General features: G+C 38.7%; 1 protein-coding gene across 1 annotated transcript; it reads right to left on the minus strand.

Moving 5' to 3' along the window:
• Positions 1–23808, minus strand: GSPT1 (G1 to S phase transition 1). Its single transcript, XM_034065302.1, has 15 exons — positions 23362–23808; positions 13821–13868; positions 13426–13467; positions 12449–12676; positions 11316–11349; positions 9793–9870; positions 8385–8565; positions 7854–8008; positions 6577–6717; positions 5741–5834; positions 5355–5435; positions 3530–3703; positions 3001–3090; positions 2424–2592; positions 1–1747 (listed from the first exon to the last, which is right to left on the minus strand). The coding sequence occupies exons 1-15, from the start codon at positions 23660–23662 to the stop codon at positions 1695–1697; spliced, it is 1869 nt and encodes a 622-aa protein (XP_033921193.1). The 5' UTR covers positions 23663–23808; the 3' UTR covers positions 1–1694.
• Positions 23809–24948: the final 1140 nt, after the last annotated feature.

Genomic DNA, 24948 nt, shown 5'->3' on the forward strand with positions numbered 1-24948 from the left:
TTTGCAGACATAATAAAATTTATTTAAATTCCATGCATTACGGTAGCTACAAGTGTAGGTCATATGAAACTGAAGGACAATAACTTCTTCTGTCCATACAATGTAGCTGTAAGTGAAATGAATGGGAGTTCCACAGTTACAAAGAAACAAACAAAACAAAACCCAAAGGGTAAATTGGGTTCAGTTTTATCTGTGAATTCAGAGACAGTCACTAGACTGTAAACTTTTGGGGGGGGGAGTTGGGCTTGCCACAATTGTACAACTGAAAATGTTTAGTTTGAGACATCCTGAAGAATCTCTGAAGATACCTTTAAATACTTACTACTAATACTCTGGGAAATGAAAAACAAAAACCAAACACCCAAACCCCAAAAGATCCATTAGCCTTCATCCTAATTGTTAGAATCAGGACAGCAATTGTAGACAGTCCACTTTCAAAGTGCAGCTAAATAGGATTTTATTATGCAGTTCCTTCAAGTTGCACTGTATAAGCTTTATTTTGAACCAGTTTTGTTTTAATTTCTCAAGAAAAACTTCACTGGCCCTCAGAAGCTTACATTCCTTTTGATATGCAAAAATTTACAGACTGTGCTTGATTCTGACCCTCCAATATTTCAGTATGTGCAAACTCTTAGGGATTTAAATAGTCTTTCTCCCTCTCAGTTCAGACTGATCTTTAAAACAGCAAGGATTATCCAGCCCTCTAAATTAAAGCCAGGTTGAACTGAGTAATTTATAACTGGCACTTTTTAATTGGCCCAGTTCTCCCACAAAACGAAGCTCTTATAAATACTAATAGGCACTATTGCCACAGACTCTCTCAGTTTTGCAAGTTTCACTGATTTACTGGTTGTTAGCATTTCTGCAGTTAGGAATCTAATAATGCTGACTTTTTATAAAGACGGTACATAGCTCTAACCTTCAAAATTGACTTAACTGTCTAGTAATGATGTTAAGTCAACCTAAATTTACTGAAGATATTAACAAACATAAAGCTGATGAAGGTGCCACATTTGCATGAATAGTTTCAAGTTTAAGAATGCGTTCAACAAAGGGAAGGGGCAAACCTAATTCTTTTAATACAAACTTGGTTGAGTGCCCAATTGCCTCATTTAAAACTGTGTGTGTGGGGAGGGTGAGGAGTTTAGAAAAGTCCAAGTAACCAAAGATCTAGGTTACTGGGAAGTTAAAAAGCTAATGCAACTGCGTTACATCCGGATAAAAAACACTATTCAAAAGCAATTCAAATACCGAAAAAGATTTCAAATTGAATAGTTTATTAACATGGTAGTCATCTTTGTAACATGTGCACACACACTCGCACACTCTGAATGATCTGCCTGGAAAAAGAGGTCTTAATATATATGCTGGGGGAAATTAAACATTAAAAATCCTTTAGATTTTCATAATTATAGGCAATTATGTCCACATCACTTACAAAGCTATTGCCGAATCTTTCCAAGGAAGCAGAATTTGGGAGAAAAAAAAATTCTTTTTGGTAAAATTCAACAGTGGCATAGCAGAGCTCTCAATATGAGAAAGCTGACATAATGTGGACCTTTGCTGTGAAATTTGTCTTTGCAAAATATGGGGGGAAGTTTATCAATGGGCAGAAAATAAGAAGGCGGTGTGAAGTAGGCTTTTGCAGAGTTGATTTTCCTCACAGTATTGTGCGGGGTCATTGAGAAAAACGCTTAGTCCTTCTCTGGAACCAGTTTCAGAACTTTTCCAATTGCAATGGTCTTACCTAAACCAAGGAGACAAACACTAGAGTTACATATATAATGAAAAGAATGTAAAAGTCTCTAAGAACATGAAAACTTTCCTCAAACATACAGGCTCTTGAGTGTATTAGAGTAATACAGAGAATAAATTGTTGTACTGTAGACTGAAAGCACCAGTATATTTTATAAGGGAAATAAAATCTGCAAAATAGTAAACCTGCTATTCTCACAGTAAGGTATAAAATGTGGATTGTGAAAAGCCTGCTCTGTATTCATCCAAGGGGAAGGCAAGGCAGAATCACTCTAGCAGATTTGTGTACTGCTTTTAAAGAGGATTTATTTTAAATGTGCCCCACAAGAGTACAAGGTTTATCAGGTTAAAGCCCAACCTATAACCCCCCTTCTCTTCCCTAACTTTAAATAGAGAAACTATGATATTCATATTGCAGGTGGACATTCCAGGATGCACTAACAATACTGGCAATTTTTTTTTTGTTTCACAGTGCACATTTCTGTACATTATTCCTCTAAAATAAAAGACACTTTGTTACTAGTGACAACTATTTGCTTAGATTTACTTTTCCGCAGTTACCAGATAGTGATTTCCACTGCATACCAGCATTTTAATACCTCATTGCCATGCATGATTTCCTATTTCACATAATAATTTCTGCAGCATCTAGTAACTGTCAGTCTTACCCTCATCCCTTAAGGTAAAGCGACCCATCTGAGGGAAATCTTTGAATGTCTCAAGGCAGATAGTTCCTGCTGTCCTTAAACGGGCAATGCATACTTGATCTTGTTTCACAAAACGGGGCCGTGTCTTACTTTTTTCTCCTGTTTTTTTGTCTACCAAGCAGATTAAGGCCTGTATAAGAGAAAAACAATTAAAACCCCCCAAATTAAAATAAGGGTTATTTTTTCCTTTGTGAACAAAACTGAAGTGGTTTAAGGAAGAAAATACTTATAAATAAGTAAGTATTTATTGAATCTTAATGCTGAATCCTAAAATTCTACAAGGTTTTCTGGAGAAGATAAAAATACTACTTCTAACATTTACTGCATAAGGGGGTCGGTCATGACCTTTCACACTCTTCAGAAGGCTTATGCTAACAGTTGCAGCCATTTCTGCCTGTGTTACAGTATTGAGCAAAGATTCTATTCAAGGCTCAGGCTTTGTTGCATTAGCTGCTCTACAGCTGTATAACACGACATAACACCTCACCCCAACAAGGGGATTGTCTATATTAACATCACAACTTGAAAGGACACTTACTGTTATCTCAACTTCTTCAATACAGGTGTGGATGTGCAGCACAGCATTATAACCTGGGCAGATAATGGATTTGTGCTCAATTATCACTATCTGTAAAACAATTAAATGTAAGTGCATTTTTCCTCAATTATAAAAGAGAATAACCAAACATGGAACTATATTAAAACATACAGCTGAACAATACACACATACAATTTTTTTTCAAAAGAAACTGAATTTATGAGTAAGTTGTTTACAATATGAAAGTATAAAACTGAAGAGTTAGCATGACAAGATCTTGCTTTCACAGTTACAGGTATCTAAAACTTCATTTACAAGTTATATTCAAAACAAATAAATGATACTTCAGAACCTCAAATTCAAGATGTCAGACTGTCAGGTATATGTTACTGGCAATTCAGAGATAAGATAGTGAATAAGTCTCTACTGAAACTTCAAACTACTGAAGTTTTGTTTTGTGTTTCACCAAATCTAAACATCTTAATGCTTTTTACCCATCTATACCACAATTAAATGTTAGTTATTCTACCTGGGCATCAAATGTGCGTCCAGAATGACACAGATTGTTGAGATCACAGAGAATAAATCCTGGAAGGATCTCTTCCTCTTCAATTCCTTTCAGTCTGATCTTTAGATTTTCACCTGGGGCTACTGAATCAGTTTCTACATCATCAGAAAGGATTCCAAGAACTTCCACGTTGTGCTTAAAGAAAGCAAAAGTGTATTTTTCTATTGTGAACATTTTTAGTCTGGTACAAAATCATTTAACCACAGGAAGATTTCAATGCCATTACTGTGTAAATTAATTATATTTGGTTATGTGAGCTTCAGAACACTTAAAATATGTGAATTAAGAGTTACTAATATTTAAAATAGTATATTTAATAAAATAATTTTAATATCATTCTATGGTATATATTCAATGGAAAGCAAATTTCAAAAACATCCACTGTTTCTCAAAGTGAAATGAGTTTAAAACTTATAAAGAGATGGGAGATACAATGATACATTTTATCCAAGAAGAACAGAAAAGCCACCTTGTTGTACAGACTTGTTACATGCAAAATGTAACAGTCTGAATATTAACATAATCCAGGAAATCCCTGAATCCCAAAATTCTATAAAGTTTCCTGGAGAAGATAAAAATACCAAATGTATATTAATGACTACTCTCCAATCAAACACCAAAATATATTTCCTCACATTCCTCTCAGTTGTAACTTCTCTTCTGATAGTACTAGTTATCAATGGAAAATAAACATTGGAATGGCAGATAAGAGGAGGTCTATTGTTCTGACTATCTGAAGTTTTAGTTCAATTCTCACTAGCTGCCAAAGTAATGAGAAAAAAGTGTGTCATCAAAAGCACTAGCTATTTACAGAGAATTCTGTAACTATTCAGTTACAGCCATTTACAGTTTATACATTTCTCCTAGTAAACTCAGAATCACATGGGTGTCGGATACTGTCAAGCACTTTTATAAAATGTCGTCTGTAAAATTACCTTAAAAAATGAAAAACAATCTCAAGCTCAGATTAGTTTCAACTGTCAGCAGCTCTTGAGAAGAGTAACACGGAAGTCAGTCTGATCAGCACATTTTGATTAGGAAATACCAACTTTCAATAAGCAATAGCTTTATCATACATTTGAGCATTGAGACATTTTCTAGCAAACTACCTCAGCCTACAGAATTAGAAAAGTGTGTCAGCTTAAATCAAGATGACATGGATAGGCAAGAATAACATTCCTAAACCCTTCTTATAAGAAACCAATGGAAACAAATGCCACCACTAGCTGAGCACACTACTCTCATCCACTGCCTTTCCCCTTTGTTTGCACAACTATGTTTTTACATCCTTCATTTTTAAATTTTCACATTCTTCAGGGCAGCACAATGATTCCAAACAGTGATCTTTTATTACAGAACACCCACCTACCTGCACAACCAACCTATACTTGACTAAAGCAAACTTTAGGCCTTTCATTGGAACACTGCATACTTGATACATACTTTAAATTTTTTTCCTATTTCCCTTTGGAAAATAACCCCAGCAGGAAAAGGTTTTGTGGGCCAAAAATGCAAAGAACAAACACAAAGTAAACCACAGTTCAAGTAAGTTACAATGATTTGTAGCCCAGAAGTTGAGCCTACTAAGGAGAGAAAAGCTGCATTCTGAATGCTAAGGAACTACACACACCCCGCCCTGGAAACATCACCCATATAAAACACGAAAGCTTAGTTGTGTTAAACTAAGCAACAGAAAGTGTTCTGATTTCAAGTAATAAATATATTTAAGAGTCAAGCTCTTTTTTTTAGGGTAGTAACATTTTTTAATATCTAAATCTAACCATACCTTGTTTGGCATCATCACAAGCTGTTGCCCTTTGCAAATAGAGCCCGACTCCAGCTTCCCGAGGACCACAGTGCCCATATCCTTCAAAAAAAAGTTACATAAAAATTGAAAACATTTTCCTAAAGAGTGCTTTGTTTAAGATTTAACTATGTATGATTACTTAACCCTATTAAGTTATTTAGCACTGGTAACTGTTCTAATGAAATATTACAGATTTGAGGAGTCTCATATAATGCCAAAAACTTACTTCCCCGCCCTGCCTCTATGCTACAGCTGGAAATGCAGAGATACCAAGAAAAAAGATACCCTCTAAAAATACACTAAATAGGCCATACACTGCCTTCCGAAAACAGCCCATTTATACTTGCAATCCCATTAATTTGTACCTTATATTTATCCACAATTGGCAGCCTTATTGGTCCATCAACTGAACGGTTGAAGTTTGGCAAGTTATCCAGGTATGGAATAAATGGTAGTCCACTAAAAGAGCAGAAGGCATTTGTTTCAATTTCGTGAACATCCTTCTATTGCAAAGTTACTCAGAATGGATAAATGCAGTCCAAAAAAGGGAATTATTTTCCTTCTCATTAATAAGACACTCTAAGACACTTAAATCTATCCTAACATACCATCATTAGTGTCCACTTTACACTGGCCGAGAGGTTGATACTCAGGAAAGACATGTAGTTTTTAAGTTACATTACAGGCATATTTTGCACAAATTTATTATTCCTTTAAGACTCTTGCTAGATGTGAAGTATGGTTTGAAAATACAAAACCATAAGCTAGGTCCAAACATGATTTTCATTAATATCTGCCATGAAAAATATTGGAGAACATGACACCCAGGGAAGGACACGGCTTGTCACTAATTATAATACAGCTTCAAGCAAACTTAACATTAAAAAATTACTCATTTTAGCAGCATGTCAACTGCAGCATCACTACAAAATTCAAGGGCTAGTATGGCAGTCAAACACACAAAGCCAAATCATACTGCTGGTACTATCACAGACTCTGCTAACTTTAATCCTTTGCAGTTAGAAACTGCTTTTATCTGGCTCATTGCGTCATTGTGTTTTTGTTGCTCCAACTCTATTTCCTCAAGCACTTTAGAACACAGCTACAATATATCATGCTATACTCCTTCCTAGCTGCAAGGTAGCATTTACTTTTATTGAAACACAGCAAATATCCAAGTTGTTCAATTTAAGATACATACATATACCAAGGACAGAATTCTGACTGTTCTTTAAGGTTTGCTCCAGTCAGTCCTGAGCAGGGCATGAAATGAATATCCTTTTTGGGATTGAAGCCCACTTTCTTCAAAAATGGCACCAGTTTCTCTTTACATTCCTCATATCTATTAAAAATGACAAGCAGATCTAGGTAAGTTTCAATTATTTCAGCATGACATAATACTATGCTTTAAAGAAAAAACAAACCCCACAGTAATTTCCATCAGTTATTATGTGAACAGCAAGCAAACCTAATAACCTTAGTGGCCTATTTGCATCTTCTCCCTGGTTTTGCAGCACAACTTGGTATTGTCTGTTTTCCCTCACTCCTCTGCTCCACAATGCATCATCAGTTTTCTCCATACACCTCAATTACAGGGCTAGGTAAGCAGCAGCATATGCTGACGTCCAGGCCCAGCTAGGAGGAAATACCAAGCAGACAGCTACTAAGGTCATGCTGCAGGCTTTCATTTTAATGGTGGCTCAATTTCCTCCAATCTTCTATATAGTTTCATAAGATTTAATGATAGTTATTTCTACTGCTTCCTCTCAGTCAGTTTCAGCTGAATTCAATGATCCCAGAAGGCTGGGGCAAGAGAAAGACAGCACAAGGCAGCATGCCTCATACCCTTTAATAATGTTTGAGCATTAAAGCAGAAAAGAGTAACTTAATCCTTTTTATTAATTATTTAAATATTATATATTACTTCTAGATATTTTTACCTGTCCTGTATCATCACAAAATTCTCCCCCTTCTCAGACTGTAACCACAAGCCGCTTTAAATATATGACTTGCTTATTCAATTCAGCTTATCATAAAAGAACGAGGCCAAATAATTCAGGGTGGACACATCAGGTGAAAAGGATACAGCTGTTATCACCAAATCAAAGCTAGGAGTTTAGCAGAAATGTGGCCAAGCAACCAAGAATATGGTAAACTAAACTAGTGAAAACAGTCACTTCCTTTTTGGTTCAGTTATAAAGTTTCCAAGTCAACTACTCAACTCTTAGAAGCTGAGCTTGGATTTGTTAAGACATAGCTGCATGAAGCCAAACAGGTGAAAGTGAACGTTTTAAAGTAAGTAGTGTAGAACTTCAAGCTGAGTTAAGAGGCACTGTGCTTCTGTTTTTCTTGCAATTTTGATAACCTCTGTCCTTAGTCCACCAGTCTACCATTCCTTTGGCAAAAATAAGATGAAAAAAATTACTTAGGACTTACTTCTGGATCTTTTGATAAAGATTTTTTTAATATTAAACTCACCTTTCGTTACTCCAGTTTACAGTTGGATCATCCATTTTATTAATAAGAACTATTAAATGCTTTACACCTGCTGTTTTTGCTAACATGGCATGTTCTCTTGTTTGTCCACCTTTCTCAAATCCAGTTTCAAACTCTCCTTTTCTTGCAGAAATAACCTATTAAAAACACGCATTTTAATAAGAGTTCTACAATTGTCTCAATTAAATGATCAGCAATGGGTAATCCTGCCTTATTCAAACATTACTTTGGGTAGTTAACACTAGTAAAAGTTTTTCAAATGCATTGACTGGTATATCCTCAATATTACCCATTAGTTTCTGCATTGATATACATATATAAAGCCACATGACACCTGTGGACAATTCTATGAAGCTGTGAAGTTACTCCAAAATTCACTCAACAAGGTAGACTTCAGAGCTGAAAATTCTGCCTACTGTAACCAACCAAAACAGTAAACCTAAAAAAAAAAATACTAATCAAAAGCTTAATTCCACAGTATATCTAAGAGAAAAAAATGTGGTATAGCCTTACCAACACAGCAAGATCAGCTTGCGAAGCCCCACCAATCATATTTGGAACAAAGCTCTTATGTCCAGGAGCATCTAGAATAGTAAAGTGTTTCTTCTCAGTTTCAAAATAGGCACGGCCCACTTCTACTGTTTTACCTTTGTCTCGCTCTTCTTGGTTTGTGTCTAAGGCCCATGAAAGGTACCTAAAAGAGACAAAAAACACCACAAACATTCTATTTTTGTGCTATTTTTTACTAAATTTATATATGACTATTCATTCATCATAAAATGTCTTTTTTTTTCTGCGCAACTATTTTAACCATTTCATCATTACTCAACTTAAGCACTTCCAAGATCAACAGTGACTTTTTATCCAGTGTTTTGTGTATATATAGGGAGCTGTAGTGCCCAGTGCCAGCTCACTTCACATGCAAGACCTTTAATAAAGACACAGAGGTATGTCATACTTTCTGTTGTATATCAAGACATATTTTAAAGAGTAAAAATAGCATTCAAGGAGGCATTTCTTGCAACTCATCCTCTAAATGAGGAAGGGGGGAGGAAATCTGCTTTTCCAGCTGTCCAGTGTTTTTGATGGAAGGGCCTGAAATATTTATTACCAATGTCATCTCCCAACAGGGGGATGATGCTTGTCACTCTTCCTATCCCCCACCACATGTAGTACAATTAATGGGTGAGCATTGCCCTGAACTGAACGCTTGATTGCTGCTCTACTCCTAGGAGAGTCTTTGGCTGCTTCCTTTCCAGAGCCCTATGAACCTGTTTTCTTCCACCACAGCCAAAAATGGAAAGCTTTTGAAAGGAAGATCAATTTTCCAGGAGTTGTTTGAAAGAGAAAAAGGCTGTTGTATGTGCTGTATCCACACACACAAAACCAAAACACAAAAGCCAGTAACAAAATCCAAACCAAACAAGAGGCCCACAGAAAATCCATACATAACAGCAGCATCATCTTGCCTGGAGGAACCCTAAGAACTGCAGACCCTATCTTTATTCATAGAAAAATAAGGTGATAGCCAAAACTATTCACCCACTGTCTCCTCATGTCTGCCAAACTGACAGCTTTAATCCTTGCCCCTTAGATATCTCTGTTCTTTTTACAGGTTAAAAACGTACAGACAGAATAACCCCAGGACTTTCCAAGAAAAGTGTCTGCCTTGTATCTGTTTTTACCAACTAATTTTTCCAGAGCAATGGAGAAGCAAAACCTGTTCCAATGTGAATTGCACTATTTCATGCAGATTTAGTTAAAGTAGTACTGGATGAAAATAAGAGATTCCCCACATACACACTCAAAACTCATTCCAGCAAGAAGACAGTGCTGCAGAAACAGATTAAAAAAAATAGTTTCCCATTTTCATCCCAGTGTGAAGAGGAAAGTGCACTATTTACCTTCAGAAAGTTCTTACCATGTTTCTCTGTTTTTTTCTTTAGCTTCTCTTTCATATTTTTCAAGTGTTCTTTTGTCAACCATTCCTGTCAAATACCTACGAAGGGGAAGGGAAGAAGGTGCAATTTTATATAAAGTAGAATCACAGTTCCAAATAGTTAAATACTTGTACAATACCTACAGACTATTTTGAAATATGATGCAAGCAGCAGTGGAATTTTCTCTCCACAAAAACTGCATCATTATCTGATACGTAAAAATTACATCAGTACCACTTCAGTAAAAGTATGAGGAAAGTCTCTTAATTGTAAAATGTTCTACAGGGACAAGTTTTGAAAAGGAACTATAGCTGTTAAATTAACTTCTGAGACTTATCCCGTATTTAAAAATTAAGTAAAAATTGTGATAGGAGAATTTTTCACACACAAATATTTTTGTTTTCATTCTCTTTAGATAAAAAAAGAAACATATTTTAAGAGAGATCTTTCTGTTATGAAAAGCAGTTGAGTAGTGTATAGTTTTATTATATTAAAACTTCTATATTTTTCCCTCAGTGATTCCTACTCGATCTTCTAATTACAGTAATCTACTTAGTTTAAGTATGGTAAGAATAAATAAAGAATTAATAACAAAGTTGGCAGACGCACCCAATTTCCTCCCACCCTTACAACAAAGGCATATTCTACAAAACTGAAAGACCACATAAAGCTTTAGGAACATGACACATTGGTAGGAGTGTTAAGAATAGGCATCTCCTCATGCAGCGATAATACTCAGACTCATCAGATACTAAATGCTAATTTGCTGTAGTATGAACTGCAAGGTTAAATGTAGCATGACAATTCCAAAATTCCAGTTTGGTCAAAACAAAACAAGGTGAAAATACCAAGACAAAGACCTCCCAGTTTTGCTGAGAACATTATTTTAAAAGCATAGCAATACTTTGCATCAGCAGGAGAGCATTTATTCTTCATGTACAGCTTTCCATTTCTTGCTTTTTATAAACTGTTAGATCTAAGTGCATTTATTTACTTTTGTCTCAACAATATTACAGACTCTGGATACTGTTTCTAAAATAGAACTTAAAGATTACCTATTATAATTTCATATTTTGAAATCAAATTATGCCTGACAGCATTCGCAGCAGGGAATAAGGATATTCAGTGTTTTTTTTAAATCTTCACAAAAAAGGCGAAGTTTAACAAAGGGTATAAAGCAGTTTCACAGAGAATTTTAAAATAAGGAACTAAAACTGAGTCATGTTCTAAGAAAGGGATTCAAGTTTTTTTAATTTAATAATGTAAGCCTTTGCACAGTTGTTCCCATTAAATAAGTGCAACTCCTAGAGTGGTTAGATTAGATCTGCTGGAGTTAAGAAATTCCAAGGTCAATAACTAAGTTGACAAGAAGAGTAGTATTTTATCATTAAAAAAAATAATCTATGCTGATTAAAGCCATAAAGAAAATATTACTCATTTTACTTAATGTATTTTTAATTCACAAGAAAGAACAGCAAACCCTAAAAACTTTAAGTTCCCTTACATTATTTGTCCTCCAATAGTTGACTTGCCAGCATCTAAAACAAAAAACATTTAAACAAAATTAAGTCATAGAATCATAAAGTCATTCATAACTGGAAAGAAAATCCTAGGGAAAAATAAACAAATTATGAATGAGGTCATCTAATTTATTTAAAGGTATATTTTTTAATTGCAATCTAAGTTTTTTGAGTCATCTCTCAGCTTCTGTTTTCACAGTTATTTGCTGTTCATTCAATTACACTGAATTTTGAAAAATCTGGTTTCGTACACACAAACTTGGAATTATCCATAACAAAAAAAAAACAACAAAAAAACCCAATAAAAGAAAAGAAACCCAACAAGCAGTGATCCAGCAAAAGTGTGAGTGAAGAGTGTGGAAAGTAAGCTCTTGCAAAATCCCTCTCGCTGCTTCCTTTCTCCCTTGTCCCTGACTTCTGCAGGCTGTGCATCAATACTGGGACATTACCTCTTCCCACTGCCACTGTACTCTCTCTGACTCCATTCTGAATTACCTGAGGACTAAGTTACAGTACTTTTAAGGTGATAAGAGACTACAAAAAGATACAGAATTCAATGTAAAACTCATGATTCAATAATTTTTCTGTACTTTTGACACCACTTCAGATTTTTCTGAAGTTTGTTGGAAATATTCAACTGGGACATTTTGCTATAAATACTTATTTTAACTCTGAATTATGTTTATCTACTATGTTCATCTATTTTATATCTGTACAGTATTTAATATTTTAAATAATAATTTTGGAATTTAATAACAATTAACAAGAACCCTCTGAAAAATATTTAAAACAAGGAGAAAAGGAGCACTGCTTTCTGATTTTATTCTTTGGATCATAATCACAGATATGTCACTTAAACACTCAAGAGAGCAGGCATTTGAGAAATTATGAACACATACACTGCTGTGACCCAGAAAACACAGGCACTCTATTGCTGAAAGACCTCCTTTAAGTTTTTTCATTTTTCCAGAACAGCTTCATTAGAATGAATGTTCCTATTAATCTCAAGACATGGTGAATACATACATCCCTACAAAGAGCAGGATTAATTTCTAATCCTCAGAGTTCTAGTTCACAATACAATAATCCAATTACTTCACATTCACTTAAAACTTACCTACGTGCCCAATGAATACTACATTTACATGCTCCTTTTTAGGAGCACCTGGTGGTGCTACAACAGATTTCGGTTTTGGTATTTCCTCCTCTTCTTCCATCATTTCCTGAGCACTTTCTTCAGAAGGTCCTGCATCCGCTGTGGGACCACTTCCTAGCTCTGCTTCACTTGTTTCTTCTTTGTGGTCCCATGACTCTTCTGGGGACATTTCTGTCTCCCCATTTTCCACTAAAAATTAACCAGTTAGATATACTGGAATAAATAATTAAATTAAAGGCACTGACTATAGAGAAAAGCCCCTGTCCCAACAATGCAATCAAAACATTTCAATGATCTGGTCTGTTAACATCTTTCTATACAAAAATGGGCAACTGCTGCTCATTTCTGAAAATAATATTACTGGAAGCTTTCAAAATAGCATGTGTGCTGACATCAGCAAACTATGATTCATAGGGATTAAGACACATCTGTTTTAAAAAGGCAACAATTTTACAAGAGAAAAAAAAAGAAATCTGAAGATCCACTCATACTATCACACTTGTCTGAATCCACAGACACATACTACTGCATCGTTAGAAAGAAAAGAGGGATAATGGTTTCAGTTCCCTCAAAAGCCATACAAATACAAGGAGGAAGATACAATTTCCATGTCCTGATTGCTGTTACAGATCTCTATAACATTTTTAAAATAATTGTTTCATATATAGCAATGGGACTATTTTGTAATATAAAATTAATTTTAAGTAAAGCACTGATGCTTTTTCAGGGAAGTAATCCAATTGCACCTGTCAATGCACACTAGTGTTCAGCCACCTCTTTTCTAATCTAAAGATAAAGGCACGATGAAAATTAGTAAACACCAAAAATGCAAAGGCTCAATAAGGTATTCTTCAATTTTGTTTGCAATGCCTCAGCAAAAGCACTCTAGTAGTATTTTATAGTACTATCAGAGTAAAATGGAACAATTCTCATCTTACCAACAGATTCTGAAATTTCCATGTTAACAGCAGCATTTGAACCTAGGGGGAAATAAAAGGTATCATTAAGGACACATATTTACCATGTATTTGGGCATCTGCCAATGCTCTTTAAGATACAGATTCTATTTTTTAGATTCTGCTCATGCAGCTTTATGACCTTCAATAAACCACTTGGTCTTTATGTGTCTTGCCTGACTGGCTATCGAGCTGTAAATAGCCACAGATAACCACACTGCACTACAATAGTAGTGTGAGGATGAAGAGCATTAAGATTGGAAATGATTCATAGAGATTAAAGGAAAAAAAAAAGAAAAAATAATTTTTGCAGTAATTTTTTGAAGTCGTGTGTAATGGAGCTGTGCTGTGTACCATCAGAACACAAGCCCAATTACCTTCACAAGAGGCTGTCTGCTCCTCTGGAGAAGTCTCTACAGGTGCACCTACAGAGAAAAAGGTTTAACTTTTAAAATACCCTGATGTAACCAGTTTCCACACTTTACCCCAAACAACCATCTCCCAACTTTATTGCAAGAAGTGTATTTAAGAACACCACCACTCTCCCCAAAACCAGTTCTAAATATAACCTTCAAGCACAAATACTTGTAAAGAACACTGCCTGAAAGTTGTGAAAATAACACACCAGTTCTAAAAACAGTTTCTTATTTTTCCCCCACAGGAAGGCATACACTTAAAGCATGTTTTAAAGGAAGCAGTATTTCTATACATAGTATTTTACCTGCCCATCTTTTTTGGGCATGCTGGCTATTTTAAGTGCTAGTATATCCAACTTGTATTTCAAAACCAGCTTCATTGTATCCAAAGAAACAATACATGTTTGGTATCACAACTGCATGGAAAGGTTCTACCAGTTTCATCTTACAGGGATACCCACAATGCTACTACACCTCCACTTCACATCAGCATTGAGCAGAAAACTGAAACAACAGGGGCTGGGGTAGCCAAATATTGCTGATTAACCCAAAGGAAGATCTCTTTTGAAACATTCAAAATCACACTGGTTATTAGTAAAGAACCAGGCTGATTTCAATGATAACTAAAGAATATTCAAAATCTTCAAAACGCTCAGATACTACTGTAAACATCCTGGAGGATAATGAAGATACTGGAAGAAAGGAGGTGGAAAAGGAGGGATGGAAAAAAAGCAAAAAGCAAGGACAGAAGCCATAGGAAGGTATTTCTATTACGGATTGGCTCTCCCAGCCAAAGGTGTAATTGTTAATGGTTTCCAACAGATGGCTCCCGAGGGACAAAGAGGAAGACAATACTGAGCGCACACACCAGATTAGTCTCATGACCAGCGATTCCATCATAACGCAGCAGTACAGTGTACAACATTATAACCTGAGCCCAAGCCCCACGGATGAACATCACCACAGGGAGCACATATGACAAGAAGAGCATCACCTAGTGAACCATTCTGAGAACAAATGAGGCAACATTGTGACCTATGACTACTAAACAAATACAAGGAATACTAACAACAAACTTGGTTTAACATGCTCCAGTCAGGTCTGTTGTTATCTCAACCCTTCAAGTCCCATGCTGGCCACCAAAAAAGGCTGTCATGGTTTAAATCCAGCTTGTAACTCAGCACCATACAGCTGCTTGCTCTCCACTCCCCAGTGGGATGAAGAGGAGAATCAGAAGAATGTGAAACCCGTGGGTTGAGATAACAACAGTTTAATAATTAACATTTAGGAAAATATAATAAAAATAGTCGAAATAATACCAACAATAACAATACTAGTAATAATAGGGAACAACAAAAATAAAATCTGAACAATACAATTGCTCACCACCCAGTGACAGATACCCAGACTGTCCTAAGCAGTGATCCATCCCTTCTGGCTAACTCCCCCCCAACCCCAGTTTATATCCTGAGCATGACACGCTGGGGTATGGAATACCCCTTTGGCTAGTTTGTGTCAGCTGTCCTGTCTCTGCCCCCTCCCAGCTTCCCATGCCCCTTCTCTCTCGCAGAGCATGAGACTGAGAAGTGCTTCACCAGGGCAAGTGCTACTGAGCAACAACTAAAACATCTGTGTGTTATCAGCATTATTCTCAGAGTACAGCTAAAACACAGCACTGCACCAGCTACTGGAAAGAAAACTGACTCTTTCCCAGACAAAACCAGGACAATCTGTAACACATTTCAAGCTCAGCTTGATCTTCACCTGTGAAAACCATTCCGACAGAAAACTGGTCAGATGAGTGGGATTCAAAATGTGTATGTGTTTTATGAAATCAGGTTTTAAAAGTCAGAACATATCTTTAATGATCCCATATCTCAAAATAATACTTCAAATTCTTGCATTTACACACAATAAACAGCAATTACATTTTACATTGCATCCTCCATACTCCATCTCTCCTCAATCTGTAAATTAAGAACTGCCATTGCAACCTTATTCTCTGTATTACACAAGGTGAATGGACTACCTTTAGTCCTCTTGAACATCAGAGCCCTAGGACATTTTCTGGAATATCTTTGTTGTCAACACCAAAGGGAAAAATGGATACACCTCATGCATTTATCTACTGACACACCATCAGACAAGGGCATTATGTAATTCCAAGTCTTGTCTGAATAAGGTAAAAATAATTGTTGTCTTTATTTTGGTACAAAATTCACTGGAGGGGTATCCACACTCCCAAGAATGAGTCAAAAATGACACAACTTTAAAAACAGGCCAATTACTCTCTTTAAAATTTTGTGTTAAAACAGTATAAGCCAAGAACTTCCCAGCGTTAACAATCAGAATGCTTCCACAGAAGAAATAGAATATTGCTATGTAATTACATGTATCTTAGAACAAAGTAAGATTTTTATACATAGAACAGCTAGCAAACTAGGAATCCATATTGGAAGAATGGTAGTGAAAATACAGTATTAAAGTCAAACTCAAGCGCTAAGCAGTAATGACAACTCCCATCTTTACCGCAGTCTTTACTAGATCTCAGAATAAGCCAAGAGATGTCTCCACACAAGCAGAGACTGCTCAGAGATTCATCGGTAACCCCTCAGAAGCAGTTACCTGAGCCACAATGCAAATGCCTTCACTGAACTGATGAGGGGCTGTCATTTCCTGCTATGCATGGCAGCACTCAAAGTTCCCAGCCCCCTCTGCTGCTGCCCTGATAAGAACCAGTACTGGAACCTGACAAGTGAGGTGGACTACGGGGGTTAATGAAACTCTGTGCACAACAGAGCAGAGAGAGAGATTAAGTTAAAAAAAGAGGCAAATTCAGCTTGAAAGAAGCATCTTATCTATAAAACTTAAATGACCAGTATAGTGAGTTTGTTGATGCCTGGATTGGAGGAGCAACAAGTTCCTTCCCAGGAATTCTTGGAAGGCTGAAGAGAGAAGAAATACATGACAATCACCTGAGGATCCCCATCGCCTTTACGTATGTGAGATCTGAATACCTGAGTTCAGTACATACTTGCACAATAGTCACATAGTCTCAACAGTTTTCATAAATTATGTAACAGATGTTTCCCACCCCCACCATTTCAAATGAAAGCTTGAATTAAAAAATAAAAAATACAAAAGTAAAAATAAAGGTCTGGGTGAAACTCATGGAACATGAGAATCAGAATAAAAACCCCCAAGAGATCCTTAGTTTACAAAAAAAAAAAAACACACACACACACAAAAATTTACTTTAAGCACAGGTCCTAAAATTAAACAAAGTATTTCATATTTATTATTTTAAAATATACAGAAAGAAGGGGTGTTCAGGAGTTCACTACAATAAAGGCAGATGTTTTTAAAGTTAACTTAAACCCAAAATTATTTTTTTCTTGTCTCTGCCATGTTTCACAGCCTGTGCCCCAGCTTCCCCAGTGGACACAGGTGGATGCCCAGTTTCTGAAATGCACCAATGTAAGAGCAGCTTTAACAGTTTCAACATAACTTTGTAAAATTCACCAAAAAAAAAATAGCCCTTGCTTGGTACTCATAGGATTTTACTACATGTTAATTTTGTAAAAGACCCACCTTTTTCCTTCCCCAGTGAGGACACACCTTAAGTTTGTCTTATCTAAACCAGACATGCTTCTTCACAACTAAGAAAGCTTATGGGGATTTTCAGGGAATATAATGAAAACCCCTCTTCTTTAAGGCTAAGTATTTGTGCTCAGTTAATAAATTGATTTTTGAGATCGACAGTCGAGACATGAAGGTCTGCATTAGAACAGTTAAGGATTCCACTCTCTAAGATCTCTCATAACCCAGCAGACCTAGCAATTAACACAAACAAAATAAAACCCAACAAACCTAAGGACCCCATAGATTTTTAAGCATAGATTTCAGGATCTTAACATTTACATCTAAGTGTAAAATTTACACATAAATTCTCAAACAATTCTAGAGGATGCATTTTCAGTATTGCATCACCTGTCCTAAACTAATTTTTGTACTGAAATTCAGCATCATTTTCATATAGACCTCTTCAAAACAGTCATAAATTTCACTGATTAAGTTGCTTTATTTGTTCATAATAAAACCCCAAAACAATCTTTCTACCTTTGCTTCACACAATCAGCTGCTTCTCTTGTTGTCATCACAAAACAGGAGAGAAATCTCCAACTTTCTAACGTAGAATTGTAAAACCAGATTGATAACAGAACCCAAGAATTATCCCAAATCCTTTTTGTGTTAATTCTGATAGAGCAATCAAGTGTTATGGTAACATTGTGCTTTCAAATACATTAAATCAGTAGTCCAGACACACTGTCAGCAGACTGCATGCAGGCTCCAGGACAGTTCATCAAGTCCACAGCCAGCTCCTGTGGCCCACCTTTTATTGGAGTCATACAAAGGCTACAAGAGTGATGAATTATTCTAACAGGAGCAACATAATCCTGGCTGCCTTCCTGGGGACAGTTCAGATGTAGACAAAGGACATCTGTGTAACACACTGGCACCTTGACTGCATCACACACGTATATTATATCTGATCATCTGACAAGTCAGTGCCAAGAAATACAGCCTTTCTCTGCACTGACTTTTAAAGGAGACTGTGTGCAGCTCACCTGCCTAGAGGACCTGACACAGAACAACACTACTCTAGACAGTCAAGTGACAACTTGAGATTTTTTTGATAAGAAGAATTTATACAACATACTGGTATTCACGACACCAATCTGCTGTCACATAAGCAGTTCACGTTTAGTTACGAAGTTTTAACAGTAGTGTTACCAACACCCTGCTTGAGAGAAATTCAGCAGCATATGGCTATTCAAATGTTCATATGAGTAAACCATGTGACATGGTAGCTTCTGGAATGGTGGACTACTAGTTTTAAACACACAAGCCTTTCTTAGCAAGTTCACATGCAAGGTGACGTCTCTTGAGGCCTGAACTGTTGCAGAGTCTTTAAATACAGTCTACAAAGGATGGTGACCAGTTTTGGGGAATGTGATGATACACATAATTCATCATCCTACTCTGCAAATTATAGGCTTCGGAACTGAAGCAGAAGATACTGAAACTCCTCCTTTTGATTCTGATGCCAGGAAACAAGGGGATAGGATGTCAATGTCCCAGGTAGCTACAAAGTCAAGAAAAGGAGGGCAAGGAAAATAAGAAAGATAAATGATTTATCCACTTACTTACACCATTTGAAGGCTGAGGATGTACAGCTGCTTTAATGTAACTATTTTAAAAAGTGCAGGCAAGTGAGATTATTTAGGGAGTGAAACAATCCTAAAGGGCACTGAATCTTAAGCCAGATGTTTGCTTAGCTCAAGACAGTAGGTGCAAGTTGTCAAAACTGTAGTCATTAACTAGTATGTTCAGAAATTTACTTGGTCAAGAGAGCTTGTAAATGAAGCAGTAGCACTAGTATCACCAAAAGGATAAACACTATCTGTCTCTATACTAACTGTTACATGCCACACACTTTTTGTTCTTTTTGTGCTAACAACACTTTGTTCTTACCACCACCACTGCATACTTCAAATAATTGAACAATTCAGGTTGGAAGTTATCTAGTTCAGTCTCCTGCTCCAAAGTCATCAGCGAATTACATCCAAAAAGAAGATAATCCAAAATAAAATATGGTAAAGCCCATACAAGGAAGCTGTGATCAATTTTACGAAGAATCCCGTGAATATTCCAGAACTATGACAAAAATTGAATCACAAGAATGCAGGCTGACACTGCATTTTCAGAAATCCTTCACTCTTCTCATTCCTGAAATCCAACCAAAATTTCCACAGTAGAAATCTTATTAATCAGGCAGGGGCGGGAGGGAGCAGGTTTTAACTATTCCCTTACACTTCTGACCCATGCCTTGGTACAGAAGCAAAAACCCATCCAAAAGCCACCATAAAAAGCCACCCAAATGTAATTACATTTTATATGCACTTACAAAATTAATAATCCACAGAAAAAAATAAGTCATAGATGCTACAGAACAGTGAAGCTACAAGATGCAGTTGTGACTAAGAATGTTTAAAGGCCCTAACACAATCTACTGCCATTCTGACTATCCCACCTTACCTTGAGTTGCATTTACTAGTCCAGCAACTATCTACAGTAAGCTTTCCTAGAAGCACAACTTGTTCATGACACACTCCACATGCTCACTGGAAGGGGCTGTGCTACAGCAATGTCTGCTGCAGACAGAAAATTGAGATGTCTCTGTTTCACATGACCAATAGAATCCAACAGGGAAAGTTTTCACACAAATGAGTTTGACTTGGACACAGTTTGATAAAAGCAAGTCCTTGCAGCTGTAATGTTTAGAACACACTGGTTTTAATCTGTTCCTTAGGTTGAAGAATTTAAAAACATATGCATCTTACATATAATCAAATTATAATTTAATTCCAAACTAATTCTATCACAAAGTTATCTGCAAGCAAGAATTATATTAGTGGTAAACACTGGTTAGATATTCTCCCTAATAAACAATTTGCAATCACAAGAAAGCACACATAAAACAGAAATTTCAAACTACTTAGAATGCAGGTCTTGGGACTTCCCTAGTTTTAGGAAGTTGACTTCTTGTTCCCTACCTGGCTTCTGTGAGCTTTATTTCAGTGGTCTAAACACAAGTGACAGGAATTTTATACCAGTTACTAAAACCATGAAGTCTGCATAAAAGGGAACACTCTTACCCACTACAGCCACACACCCGAGATCAGTGCTGTGCAATTTTTCTAGATGCCATACTGCTACTACACATTTATCTCAACCTGCAACACCCTTTGAATTACTAAGGAATCAGGATTCAAGCAAAACCTCACCTAGAGAAAAGTTCCAAGAAGAAAAGTGTTACTAGAAATTAACTTTAAGCGCCTTAAGTCCTCAAACTGACACCCAGCTTTTTAGGTCCTTCCTAAGGATCAAGCTTAGTTTAGATTCTTCTCAGTACAAACCAGAATTTGTACAGACAAAAAATATAAATATTTTTTTCTTCACAAGGTAACAAAGAATGAGTGTCACAGAACACCTAATACCTTGCAGGGGCAAAAGCAAACTGGGTTGCTGAAAAGTAACTTATTCAGCACTACTGTCTAATCACATGTTGTTCTGACTTACTTCCAGAGCAAGCTCCACCTAGTTCTTCTGGCCAGGAAAAGAGTTGTCACCCTATACGAACATCTGCAAGGACAAGGCTGTCAACTACTTACTGTAATCAAGTACATCAGACCTGGAAAGGTAGATAACAAGTACAGTAATCCAGGTAAGAAAAAAACTTATTTTTTTTATCTGCACATTTTTGTTTGCTTAATCTTATGGACTTCACCTGATTATAAAACCTCAAAATTCTAAACCTTGAAGATACAGAAGCAAAGTGAATTCAAACCAGGTAGATTATACCAGTATGTAGGAAATGTGCTCAGCAACTAAGATAGAAAGAAAAGCTATCCTGATCATTCTAGATGATTAAGAAGCTTTCATTAAAGTCTAGTTTCTGGAAAGACAAAACTTATCATAGGCCTCAGAAGTAGCAAAAGACTGGAGAAAAGGAGATCATGAAGAAATAAATATAATGAGCAGGTGAGGAAATGTAGTTTAAATCCTAAATATATACATATATATATATATATGTAATGCCTGAAGAGAAATCTTACAAAAGCAGCCAGGGGGAAAACAACAAAGTTATTCTAGTAATATTCAAAACCCCCAAGAAAGTTTTCAATCATAATATTGATTACATAGTTATAAATCTCCCCTGGATTCAGGTTCCAATGGCTGAAAAACACATTAGAATGGATTTTGAAGATTATTTAAAGGTTCATCACAAGTTCAGCCCAGCCTCAAGCTCTCTCCCTTTACACCCGTGAACCTTAACATACACATTTGTTCTAAATGGAAGCCAGGAGTCTGCCCATTGCTTCTTGAAAGTATATTTTAACGCATGTCCTGCCTGCATAACACATGAGCTACAATTTCTGAGAAAAATCATAAACTAACATTTACTCTAATACCAAAAGTTAATATTCTGCTATGGAAATTTTAAAGTTTCATATATGAAAGTTATAGATTTTAGCTGTTAACACCTGATAGCTTAGGTATTAGGGAGAGACTAATTAATATATTAAATCAGAATGCAATAAATAAGCCACAATCAACAGGAAATCATGACAAACATAATGTAATAAATAGTCACTTTAGTGAAATTAAATTACTAGGATCAATATGTGAAATACTAGCTTGTTTTCTCTTGTACCAACAGAAATACAGAAAACTATAGAGGCAAATAGAAAGCTGTTAAACTATCATACACAACCAGGCCTCAAACTCCTTAGTTGCAGGAGTGACGTTAAAATACTTCCCCAAAGTTAACCTGCATGTCTGATGTTTGGAAGGACCGTCAGTTTGGAGCTGGAAATTAAAAAGTTGCTCTCCTTTAATTCCCCTATGCAAAACAAATCGAGTATAAACACTAGCTTCGTACACAAAGATCCTTTGAAATTTAAAGCAGGGTAAATTTCAAGTTACTCCATTGAAGGGCCAACTGGACAAACCTCCCTCGTTTATCAGCACTGTATTAGAAAAAAAATCAGGCCCAAAACTACTTGTTGTAATCTTAAAAAAGACATTTAAGATACATCTGACCCACTGCTGGCTGAAGCAGTACTGTTCTCCCCAGAAACACTAAATTTATCACCGCCAAAATCAACAACTTCTCTAGCGCTTTAGGAAGGAGAGAACTACATGGCTTCCTCTCGTCATGGGCGACCCTTTGCGAGTAAAGGTACCACAGAAACGTACGCAGGATCCGCGGACAGACAGACCACATCAGTTCCTGCTGCTCCTAGAACACAGTCCCAGTGCCACGGGTTGGCCTCCCAGGGAACATCACGCAGAACCCCCCCACCCGGGCCAGCTGTACCACAGCGGCCTGCAGACCCCCCCCAAGGCCCCCCAGCTCTCAGAGCTGCATCAGACGCTACAAGTAACACCTCATCTATGGCCCACAGGCTCCTCTACCCGGAATTCGCTGCCTTAAGCCCCTTACCCCAGACCCCTCACCTGCAAAAAGCTCTCCTCGGCGGCTGCCCATCCGCACCTGCCCTCCTCCCTCAGTGGTGAGACCCTCCTGCTGCCCCTAGCACCCGGGGCCCCAACCGCTGGGTTGGGCCTCTCGCCCATCCCCGGGCCGATTCACCCCTCGGCCCCTTAAGCCCCACTCCAGCGCTGCCGCCCCGCCCGCGCCCCCCCAGCCTGACCCACCCGGTCCCCGAGCCGCCTCCCAGTCCGGCCCGGCTCTCCCGCCCGCCCGCCGGAGGCCCTCCGCGCCGCGCACCAGCCCCGCGTGGTCCTTCAACTCCTGCCCTGTGGGGCGCAGCAGCCCTCCGCCCGAGCCCCTCCACAGCGCGGCCCCGCGCCCTTCCAACATGGCCCCCATCCCTCCGCCCTCAGCGCCCACCCGTCCCGGCGAGGCAGCTACCGTGGGGCGGCGGCGGCGGCAGGCCAGGCGGGGGTGAGGGTGGCGGCAGGCCGGGCGCCGGGCCGCCCCTCAGGAAGGACGGCACGAACTCGGCGGCATGGACATTGGGCACGAAGGGCTTGGCGTTGACGTTCAGCTGCCGGCTGAAGGCCGCCCCGAGCAGCTCCTGCTGGGCCTCGGCCTCCGCAGCCGGCGGGGCGGACCCCGGGCCAGCGCCGCTGCCCGGCTCGATGTCCGCCTGATCCCAGCAGTCGGGAGCCGAGTCGCTGCTGCTCCCGCTGCCGCTCCCGTTCGCCTCCATTTTGTGGCTACCCCACAAGCCTCTGCGGCCCCGAAGCGTCTCCCAGCGTCCGGGGCGAGGGCGAAGCCGGCGGCGGCACCGACTCAGCACTAGCTCCGGCGATTCCGCGTGTACTCCACCACCCCGACGCGAGCGCAGTGTGGCCTCCTGGGGCTCCCGTAGCCCCCTCCCCTCAGCATCCCCGCCGCCATTTTGGTAGTTTTTAGCTCTCCGGCGCCTTATCTGGCAGCACGGAGGACACACGGCATTGGGAACTACGATACCCATCGTGCCTTGCGAGAGCTCACCTTATCCCACCTCCCCGGAAGAGACGGGAATTGTAGTTCACTGCATTTTCGGGGCATGGAGGAACTACAATTCCTGTCAGCCTTCGCGCTCGCCTGTCGCTTCTGCCGCTTCCGCCTCCACTTTCGTGGCGGGGGAAGACGGGACATGTAGTTGGCACGAGAGCCTGAAGCGGGACAAGAACTACCGATCCCAGCAGGCCGGGCGTCAGCGCTACCTCAGGGGACGCTTGTGTCGTGTCCCGCAGGTCTCTGGGAAGCGCAGTTCGCAGAGGGGCTGTTCCCCGTTCCGTCACCCAACACGAGAAGGGGACGGGCAGCAGCCGTGGGACGCTGCCTCCCAGAAGCGATGAGCCCATCCCGCACGTTCCTGGGGCCGCCGGCGGGCGCTGAGGAGAGCGGTCCCGGCGGGGGTGTCACCGCACGGGATTTCCCGCCTCCATAAGGACTCAGCCCCTGAAGACGTGTGTGTTCCAGCTTTTATCTATGCAAAGTTGCAGTTACCGAGTCCTGGAAAGCATAGGGGCACAGTGAAAGTGCAGCGATGGCACCTGCGCTGGGCAGCACACCTCCAGAGGAAGATGTGTGAGCACATTTGTCTCACTTTACGGGAGAGCGAACATTTCCCTATGTCCAGCTGTAAGTTGTCATGATGCGTTGAAGTTTCAATTTTGGCAATTCTACAGCACAGTTTGACTTGGTTATTATCAGTTTTAAAATAATCTAGTTAAACCAGATTCAGTAGGGCCTGTCAAGTGCTGAGGCCCTTGACTGGTAAAGACTGCAAGACCTTAAAAAACCTCAAACCACCAAACCCCAAAATCACTGAAGTATATTTGGAGGAGATGGAGAGGAACAGAGGGGAAGCAAGCAGGTTTTGGTTAGGCTGCATGAGGCTGTGGCAGCATTTCATCTTGTAAGGCTCAGTGTTAAAGTGTTTTTAACTAAATGAAGCAGTGCTTGGGAGAAGGGAGTTTCTCGGAGTGGTCACATGTGATGACT

This window comes from Melopsittacus undulatus, chromosome 8 (assembly GCF_012275295.1).
Source record: "Melopsittacus undulatus isolate bMelUnd1 chromosome 8, bMelUnd1.mat.Z, whole genome shotgun sequence".
NCBI lineage: Eukaryota > Metazoa > Chordata > Aves > Psittaciformes > Psittaculidae > Melopsittacus > Melopsittacus undulatus.